Here is a 10565-nt window from a genome sequence, read left to right on the forward strand (position 1 = left end):
ATCATGTCCTGGAAATTTATTCATCTTTCTCCCTCTGCTAGACTCATTTTCAGAAACTTTATCCTTTGCTCGATGGTCGCCCACATCCTGGCTGTCTATCTCCTGCCAAAGAAAACTAAAAAAAGAATAAATTCTACCCTTTTCAAATTCTGGTGGTCATCTACGGCTGAAAAAAGACCAATATATTGGAGGAAGCGGAGCGTCCTAGAGCAACACAAACATTATGGTGGGGTTGGTCTCAAAAACACAGGATATCAGAATATATCAATTCTGGCAAATCAAGCATGGATAATTTACAACACTAGCTCATCTCTCATTAAGCAGCTTTACATGGCAAAGTACAAAAGAGACCCACTATCTGCAGGGTACGAAAATATTAAAAGTCCAAATGCTTCCTAAGCCTTCCGAAGCCTGTGCAAGGCCGCAAACTAACTCAAATCGAAAGTGAGTATACAAATTGGGAATGGGAAAGATACAAACATCTTCTCATATAACTGGCTATCCAGCAACCCCATTTAGCATCCAAATGCCACTGATCTACTCCCAAGTAACGCAAAAGTCTCAGCTCTAATCACTAATGGCCAATGGAATGCTCATCAAATTTGGAGAAATTTTAATAGGCAGACAACTAAAGAAATACTAAGCATTCAACTGCCGAAAATAATAATGATGATAAAAGGTACTGGAGCAAAAGTAGAAATGGCAAATTTTCTGTAAAGTCGGGCTACTCTTTCGATTTGAGCGACTGAACCCCTCTTCCTCCGCTGATTCTAGATTTTGGAAAAGGCTTTGGAACCAAAACATAATTCCAAAATGGAAACTCTTCATCTGGAAAATTTTGAATCGTGCGCTCCCTGTAGCGCAAGAGTTGGAAAAGAGAAAATTTTGGATTGATCCAAGATGCAAATTTTGTCAATCTGCAAACGAAACTTTGGAGCATCTCTTTCGAGATTGTCAATTCTCCAAAAGCATTTGGTTCGGTACCATGGGGTACAGGCAGGAAGGTAGAACCTCAACCTCCTTTAGAGAATGGATTCAAAACATACTAAGCAAGATATGGGGAAGCAATGTTCAAACTACTCAAAGTTCTAACCAAATTATGAACTTCGCCATAGACCCGGGATAGGATCATCAACTAACGGTAAAAGTTATAGCCACTATGTGGGCGATATGGTTACACCGGAATGAAATTACCTTCAAAGCCTGTGTGCCAGACCCACAAAGAACACTGACTTCTATAACAGAATTGATCCAAAGACAATCAATAGATGGCTCTTGGAAGAAGGAAGCCAAGACTCAACTCAAGTGAATACTGGTAGCTCTACCCATGCGTGGACGCAAGGAAGGATTCAGGATGGGAAACTAGAGTGCTTCCAAGTAGATGGCTCTTGGAAGAAGGATAAAAACTCTACAAATTCACGGATAGCAGCTATTGCATGGGTAAATTAGAATAACACAGAAAACTGGGAGTCAACAAAAGTTCTTGCTATATCACCCGTTCAAACAGAAGCAAAAACATTCTACAATGCATCGAGAGTTTGAAAGAAGAATCAAAAGCAATTTTAATCAAAACGGATTCTCAAGAAATCGTCGAAGCGCTTATATCTACTGCGAACGCACCGATGGAAATAAGAAATATCATCTCCCGAATAAAGAATAGATTAGCTAACCTTTACTTTATCTCAATAGTTAAAGTTAAAAGAGAGGAAGTTTCCAAGGCTCATTTCCGTACTTCTAAAGCAAGGAAAGAGTAGCCTACTACTCTTAATTAGCCTTTGTCAAAACAAAAACTAATGGGCTGGTCACATATATGAAATAAGTATCCCTGACAAGTGTGTCGATTTCCTATCCACTCATAAAGTCATAACGACACGTCCCGAACCTCTTGATAACGTTTGAGTGAACAAAATGCAATCTTAGTTTCTGTCTCTCTCTTTGCATCCCTCTTCCATGTTTGTCATGAAAGATGTGGTCAGTCTGTTCAAACCTTAAACTAATTCTGGCACCTCCATGGAAGCATAACAACAATCTTTTTCGTCATAACCCAAAATCAAGATTAAACTATTATTTTCGTTCATGTCTGCATATCGCCAATTCTTTCCCCAAGGACGAGTCTCCTTCATCAACTCCAAACCAAAATCAGGTACCCCACCTCTCTGGCTCTCTCCTTTGCGCAAAATTTTCAAATGACACAGTCTCACTATATACATATAAGGGGTCATTTTTTTTCTCGCTACGTTTTATATGAGCCCTTTGGCTTATATTATAATTTAAGACGGCCTTTATGTAGAACAGATGCTCTCCTCTTGTTTTGATTAATCTCTTTTTCTTTTTCATCTAAGATTTGTATTTTGGGTTTGATTTGTATAGTGTTTTTTCGATTGCAGTTGAAATATGACCCTTCGGTAGAGCTATATGGTCTTGATGTTGATATAACACCAAGGTTAGTTTCATTCCTTAATTATTTATTTTTGGCTTTTGGTAGTATTGCATTTGGATTTTGGAACATGGTTAGAAAGTAACAAAAAATCACAGATTCCGATTAGAGAAAACAAATAATTATACTCCCTCCGTCCCATAATATAAGTCCCCTTTCCTTTTAAAGTGTCCCAAAATATAAGTCTTGTTTCTATTTTCAATCAATAATTATACCCAAAGTACCCTCATGAAAATAATTTAACTCCCAAAAAGTCCTCATAATTTCAGCTTCCAATGCACCATTATTAATGATAAAATAGAATCTCATAACCCATTAAACTCCTCTACACATTAAACTATGCAATATTAATGTTAAGTTTTTATTTTTTGTTAAAAAGAAAAAAACAATGTAAGTGTTTCCTAATAAAAATGAATCTTTTTATTTAAATGCAACAAAATTCTAATTTACCTTAATTCCCGTGTAAAAACAGAATCAGGACTTATATTATGGGACGGAGGGAGTATTACATAAGTGCTATATAAAAAAATACAAAAAAAACTAAATACAATAAAAAAAGACTAACCTACCCCTCATGGAAGGTCATGACACATGATCATACTTGGTCATTTGTTATGGTCATCTATAACAAATGACCCCAAATAACTGATCCCGTCATAGGGAATCACTGGCAAAATATTACCCAACCCGCCAACCCGACCCGAACCCAACCCATTAATAATGGGTTGGGTCAAAATTTTGAACCCGTTTAATTAAAAGGGTCAACTTGACCCAACCCGTTTAATTAAATGGGTTGGGTCAGGTTGAAAATTCCAACCTGATTTTGACCCACCTAACCCATTTATGAAAAAACAAGCTAAAAAAATCCCTAACTCAATTCAGATTTCAGCCCAAAAAAATTAGGCTGAACATTTTGTGTTGATTTTGAACAAAAGTTATATTGATTTTGAACAATATTATCATATGGTTATAATGACTTAATTTAATTTTGGTGCCAATTGTTATTTGCAAATAAATTATGTTGTTTTTAAATTTTTTTTTTTCTAGAAAAAACACGAAAAAAATTAAACGGGTCGACCTGAAGGTTGACCCGTTTATCATAAGGTTGGGTTGGGTTGTAAATTTCAACCCGTTTAAGTTAACAGGTCAGGTTGGGTCAAGGGGTTCTCAACCCGCCAACCTGCCAACCCAACCTGATCTTGACCCAACCCGACCCATTGCCAGCCCTAGGAATCATGTAAGACAAATGACCCATAATTCGGAAAAGAAAAAAAATGATCTCCTACTATATTTTGAATAGACAATAAATTTGAAATTGCACAATTGAGTATTCACTGAACTATTGTTATTATTTTTACTGTAATCCAAGAAAAAAATGATCGACTAATATTGTAATATGTTATGATCTCTTGGTAATCTTAACCATGGCTAAATTCTATAAATATTAGATGCTGTATTTAGCTTTTTTCATGCTGTATTTAGCATATTTCTGGCAGTTTTGTAATTTCTAGGAAATAATAAGTTGATGTTTCCTCCGTCTTTTTTGAATTGTACCATTTCGTTTTTGTACTATTTATCAACCTCGCTGTGCTGAAATTGTGATAATAATACTCTATTTTTTTATAATCTATGTATTTCTTATTTCTATTTTTGCAAATTGAGGTATATCCTGGAATGAAAGACAGAATTGTCAACTTTGAAAAGTCACTTAGGGTCTTATTAGATTTCTCTCAATGCAAAGATTCCAAATATCAAATTTTATAATTTTTACTTATACGCAATTAGCGATATTGACTTTCAAAGAAGCGTCTCGGTAAATGTAAAAAAAGGAAGGATGCATTTACGAAACAGAGGAAATATCCAAAACACCTACTATTTTTTTGGGAAATCCTAAAATATTCCATAATTTTCTCAAAATTACACAAAGTACTCCTCTGATATGTTAGTATTCACTTATCATCGTGATCATTTATGGCAACCTCAAAATTGTTTGTACATTTTTTTACTTAAGGTAGATTGATGGAGAACATATTTTTGTTACTAAGAAAAGATTTTTGCACTTGTGATTTTTGTTTTGTTATGTTCTTGTGCTGAAGATCAATCATCAACCTGAATAGCTGGGCTCCATGAAAACTTGTATGCAATGGTTGTACATGCAATATGTGTATATAAAGCCAAATTACTCCAAACCTTATGAAGTCACTCTAAATGATATTCTCCCTCCTAATGGGGAAGCCAGAAATTTTTATTGGATGGACTAAATATATACTTACCCTTTTCTTAATAAATGCATCATATTGACTTTTTACACTATATGGATATCAACATTGACCATCTTTAATTACTAATTTATAAAGATAAATGTCATAATTTTAATTGTTGATGGGTTAATCTCAACATATATTTCAAAAAAAAAAAAATTCCATAATTTTTGATAATATATAATTGAATATATTGATGCTCAAAGATGTACATCGACAAGTGTGTCCACTCAATATGATGCATCTATTAAGAAACTAAAGAAGTATATGCCAAAGTTCTTGTTCTAAAAGGGTTATAACATGTATTTCCTTCGCTTTCTTTTAATATACATTGTTGGTAATTTTGCACTCTTCAGTACTCAAATACTCTACTTGGACAATCATTTGTGATTCATCTAAATATATGTTTTCAAAATATTAACTTTTATACTCCCTCCATCTCTATGTACTGGCTACATGTTACTTTTTTGGGTGTCTCATAATTACTTTCTACATACTTATTTTGGCGAGTTTCTTGTCTCAACTTTATCATGTCTCAACTTTTTCATTATTATTAGACTGACTCCTGCCCGTTCACTTTTTCCTCTGTGCTTAATATTTCTATTGCTGAATATCATGTTTGCCTTTGATTGCCTCTATTTAATGTAACGTTCTCTACTATCATAAAGTCAAGATCAAAGTGTGTGCCTTTGTAGTCTTATGTTGTATCCTCCCAAACTTTATAGCAGTATACGACTATAAGGTGCACCCAGTGTTGTATTGGAATGAAAGTGAACATGATGTCGATATCGATATCAGATTATCAATTAATATTTCAAGTTTTTATAGATGCCAATAACTCACCTTGATGGTGTATGTGGGTGTGAGACTGTGAGGTCTATTTGTTATTTGGCTTATTACCTCAAACTACATAAGAAAACTCAGCTTAACTTTGGCAGGCCATATGAGTCCATGAATTAAGACTGGTGCATGCTTTTGAATATTGATCTCTATGATCAACCAGTGTCTTCAGTAAAATTCTTCTATACATAGGATAATATATTAGTTCTTATTTTACATGTCTGTAAAGATGTTTCTAAATTATGCCGCATATAATTAAAGCTTGATAGTTAAGCATTATGAGGCTTTGTCCTAGAATATCTGGTTCGAAGCTGGTCAGTTTTGTAAAATGCTTCTCTTGATACACTGTCATTCTGGAGTTTTGTATTTTTTGTTAATGAATTGACTAATCAGGTGTCTTATTTTATTTCAGGGTTGTAAAAACTGCTGCACTTGAACCTAGATCATGGTTTGGACCCAATGGACAGTATATTAAAGAACTTCCCTGCCCTAGTTGTAGGGGAAGGGGATATACTCCATGTACAGAGTGTGGAATAGAGCGATCTAGACAAGACTGCTCACTTTGCAGTGGGAAGGTATATGCTTATGCTGTGTGTTGACATTTGCAATGTTTTTAAGCCAGATTGTAGCTAGTATTATTAAAAGTAAGTCCAATACTATGGGGGCGTTTGGTTTATGAAGGGGAAAGGGAAAGGGTTTAAGAAAGAGAAACAAGGAGAAAGGAATAGAAAACCCTTTGTTTAAAATTGTTGTTTGGGTAGAAAACCTCATCTCCTCTTCTTACCATTGCACACCATATATCCTCTTCATCCTTTTTCTAAAGTTTCTCCGGCCACCACCCTTCCCCTCACGCCTGCTGCCGCCTCCTTAAGGTCGTCCATGACCACCACGGCACCACCTGGCACCACCACCCCCTCCTTTCTTTTCCTTCTCCACCACAATTAGATATGAAATTTGAGGTTTTAAAGGTCAAATTCGACCATAAAAACTCTAGATCTAGAGTTTTTGTGGTCGAATTCGACCGTCTAAAGCCATACAAAAAAGGTATTCATGCACTCTTACTTTTGATTTTCCTTTATTTTTGAATTTTTAGGATTATGAAATTTGAAGTGGTGTTGGTGAATTTTTGAGTAGGTACTAGGTAGTGGTGGTTTATGTGATGTTTTATTGGCTAAGGTGGAGCCATTGCATTTTCATTCTCAAGGTGGTAGTTTCGGCCGGTGGGTGGGTGGTTTCAGCGGATATGGTGGTGGTTGGGGTGGCGCGAGGGTGGTGTGGCTAGGGAGTAGTGGCAGCCTTTGATGGGGTGTGTTTTCCGGTCATGGAGGTGGGTTTCGGGGGGGGGTGCGGTGGCTGTTGGTGGTGCGGTTGGTGGTTAGGGTGGTGAGGTGGGTGGTGCTGTATAGGGTGGGTTAAACTTGGGTGGTCAAACTTAAGTGGTCAAGGGTTTCCCTTACCCTTATTTGAAAGTGGAGGGGGGTGTGGGTAATCAAGTTAGAGGAATTTGGGGGTAAGGAGGGGAAAGGGAGAGAAAAGAAACCCCCAAAACAAACAACATAAAAGGGAATCAAGAGGTTCTATTCCCTTTCCAGTTTCCCTCAAACCAAACGCCCCCTATATATTACGCTTAACTCCTCGTGCAGAGTAGTTTAGGCACGATTCAACTCTTATGGAAAATTTCGCTCCAATATATACTTGTTGCTCATTATGCTGCAGGGGATAATGACTTGCCAACAATGCTTGGGAGAATGTGTCATCTGGGAAGAGTGGATTGATGAAATCCCATGGGAAAAAGCACGTTCCATGTAATTCCTTCGCAACTTTTTTATGTGTGATGCAATCCTTATTCCTTGTTTGTTTGTGTTTCTCAATCTCAATGCTGATTTTCAGTTCTTCACTGAAAGTCAAAGAAGATGATGAAGTTGATAATTTGGAGTTAAAGCTGGATTCAAGGAAGAAATCAAAGCGAGTATACAAATCAACTCCTCCAGAAGTTGGGCTGAAAATCAGCCGCTCCTTAAAAGTTAGTTGTGAGTTTCAATGTTGTATTTGCTGTCTATTTTGAAACCGTTGTATTTTATGTCTCACTTGTTTGTAGTTCTACCATTAGGAATTTCAGAAGCATGATTGTAATCTTGTCCTTTTAGTTGAATGACTGCAGAGTCTCAATGCAAAAACAGGACTGTTCAGCAAACGGATGAAGCTCATCCATCGTGATCCTGTTCTTCATGCCCAAAGAGTAGCTGCAATTAAGGTTTCGAATTTTATGTATAAGTATACATCTTATTTTTCTATGCTGATATTGGCTATAAGGATGAATGAGGTCTAAAAATGTTGGTTTACTGTCAAATATGCTGATTTGTTTGATACCAGAATATGGTACTGACCTGAAGTTGGTGTAAATGAGGTAATGAAGCACAATACATGTGTAATTGCTCGTCTCTAAGAAGACTGAGTGGATATGTAATTTTACATGGTTTGTCCTATGTGAATGTCCTCTAAAGTATTTTTGCTATTAGAATTTGTTAAAATCCATTGATTTTCATTAACCCTTATAGTATTAGCACCTAGAAGTGTAGGTATGATACGAAGAACAAAGGTGGCATGCTTGTTAGTAGAGATGCATTACCTGAGATACGCACGTGAAACACACTCGCATAAGTTAAATACAGTTTGATATATAACCTTTTATATGACCTCAAGCTAGGTTAGGTTCTTTAAAACGTTATGCTTTTCATGCACCTCTAGGTTCTTTCTGGTTCATTTGTTTGAAATTATGACCGACTTCTTTTCTAACATGAATTTTTTTGCTAAGCAGAAGGATATACTATTCTTTCCTTTGCTTGTATGGAAGTATATGGTTGTTTCTCATTTTTAACCACATATGATGTGAATAATATGTTTAAGAGCAGCAGTTCTATGGTATACACATGTAATGTTTATTTGATCGAGGGAAGCTACTACTTATTGTGAAAACTTTTTAGAGACAGCAACTGCCTTTTACAATGTAGATTTTTACGTATTTTTGGTTCCCTTGCAGATAGCTAAAGGGACAGCTGCTGCTAGGAAACATGCCTCTGAAACTCTGAAAACCTTCTTCAGTGATCCTGAGAATCGCCGGAAAAGAAGTATTTCTATGAAAGGTTGGGTTGGTCACAGCAAACACTCTAACTTGAATTGAGCACTTGTTATAGTTGCAATATCCAAATAAACTGCTCCTTACTTCTGAAACTTGGTCTTTGGCATGTACCACCATTGAAAAAGTTAACCTATGAGGTTATAACTTAGGATCCGTTTGATTCAACTTATTTTGTATTATCTTATCGGAACATATCTTATCTTATCTTATCTTTTTCTGAAATGAGTGAAGATAAGTTAACATAACATCTTATTTTATCTTATCTAATCTTATCTTATAAGATCTTAAATAAGTAAAACGAAGTTGAACAGATTAGGGCCTAATTAGTGGATAAACATTGAGATTTTGGGTGCAGTGTCCAAATAAACTGCTCCTTGCTTCTGAAACTTAGTCTTTGTTAGCAGCATTGATACAGTTAACCTATGAGGTTATAACTTGGTGGATAAACATTGAGATTTTGGCTACCAAGATGAGGAAAAAGTGATAACCTTTTTATTAAATTGTAATCTGCAGGGGTTAAGTTCTTATGCAAGAACTGTGGACAAGAAGGGCATAGGAGTAATTACTGTCATGAACGCGGAGAAAACATGGATTGGAGATTCAAATGTGGGTTATGTGGGGAGAAAGGCCATAACAAAAGAACTTGTCAAAAACAAAGAACCACTAAACCAATACAAAGAATTTTAAGGGAATACCGTTGCCGGGCGTGTGGGGAAGTTGGTCATAATAGCAAGAGTTGTTCTCTCAGTTCAGACGATGCAGCTCCTCCTATAAATAGAGGCCCTTTCGAGGATTCAAAGAGATATACTCGTAAGCGTCATCATCGTTGCAGTGTATGTGGAAAACCTGGTCACAATAAGAGGACTTGTACGAATGGATGAAAATAGATGTTATTTTTAAAAGTAGTGGAAGACCCAGACATCCTGCGGGATATGTTTTGTAATTGACTAGAACCCGAAGTACGTTTGTTGAAAGAAGACCATTTTGGCAGTATCAAATATTCAAGATGGATCCAGGATGAAGTTCACTATCTTCTTTGAAGTTATGTGGATTTTTCGTGTTTGTTGTGGACGACTGATATAGTGATATCTTTCAATGTTTGTGAACAACTGATAATTTCCTGGTTTAAAGAATTTTCTCAAAATTGTTTATTGAAGAGTTGGTCTTATGAGAGTCTGTCTATTTCTAATTTAAAATTAAATCGCGACTTAAACTCAATATTAAAAAGAGAATGGATTATACAATTATCAGTTTAAGCTATATAGTGATCAGTTTAATTCATTTAGTAATCAAATTTTTTCCCTATTTAGTGACTAGTTTAATCCATTCTTTTAGATCGTTGGATTGTTTTCTTAAATTGTTTGTTGTAGTTCAAGAATTAAAAGAAAACAAAAAAAAAAAAAGAAGAGAATGGACGACTAGATTGGTGTGAGATGTCTATGGATAGTGTTGGGTTTGAGTAAGATGGAATCGACTTGTTAGGAGCATGTAGGTTTGGGTACCGTCTATTTTAATCATTTTTGTAAAATAAGTGCAAGGCCGTATGAAATTCCCATGAAATTTCAATTCATAGGAAATTAATTCCTATAAGAATTTCTATTTACCTAGGGGACTCTAAGTAACCAAGTTCTTTCTTGGGAAGTTGAAACTCCTAAAAGTTCTACTTTTCCCATTTTTAGTTAACCAAACAACTCATTCGATTTTCAATTCTTAAAAAGTTGTACTTCCTATATTTTTCTCATGTCCACCAAACAATCACTAGAGTAAGTTACGATCATAATACTATTTGCTCCTTATACTATTCAGTTTTTCCAACATCTTTCTAACTCCCATCTTTTACATTAATAATAATATTGCCTTTATTGTGTTATCAATCTTTACAATAATT

At 35.6% G+C, this 10565-nt stretch overlaps 1 protein-coding gene across 1 annotated transcript; it reads left to right on the top strand.

Moving 5' to 3' along the window:
- Positions 1-1857: 1857 nt before the first annotated feature.
- On the top strand, positions 1858-9853 carry LOC104908950 (uncharacterized). The gene is made up of 8 exons (XM_010698121.4): positions 1858-2143; positions 2388-2443; positions 5951-6113; positions 7255-7343; positions 7429-7561; positions 7700-7792; positions 8579-8681; positions 9191-9853. The coding sequence occupies exons 1-8, from the start codon at positions 1967-1969 to the stop codon at positions 9556-9558; spliced, it is 1182 nt and encodes a 393-aa protein (XP_010696423.2). The 5' UTR covers positions 1858-1966; the 3' UTR covers positions 9559-9853.
- The last annotated feature ends 712 nt before the right edge of the window (positions 9854-10565 follow it).

Source organism: Beta vulgaris, chromosome 7 (genome assembly GCF_026745355.1).
Source record: "Beta vulgaris subsp. vulgaris cultivar EL10 chromosome 7, EL10.2, whole genome shotgun sequence".
NCBI classification, from domain to species: Eukaryota; Viridiplantae; Streptophyta; class Magnoliopsida; order Caryophyllales; family Amaranthaceae; genus Beta; species Beta vulgaris.

Excerpts from the sequence above, each read along its gene's own strand:
- LOC104908950 (XM_010698121.4), top strand. The coding sequence starts at position 1,967 with ATGTGGTCAGTCTGTTCAAACCTTAAACTAATTCTGGCACCTCCATGG. Across the intron at positions 2,444-5,950 it reads GATGTTGATATAACACCAAG|GGTTGTAAAAACTGCTGCAC; the intron begins GTTAGTTTCATT and ends ATTTTATTTCAG. Across the intron at positions 7,344-7,428 it reads TGGGAAAAAGCACGTTCCAT|TTCTTCACTGAAAGTCAAAG; the intron begins GTAATTCCTTCG and ends GCTGATTTTCAG.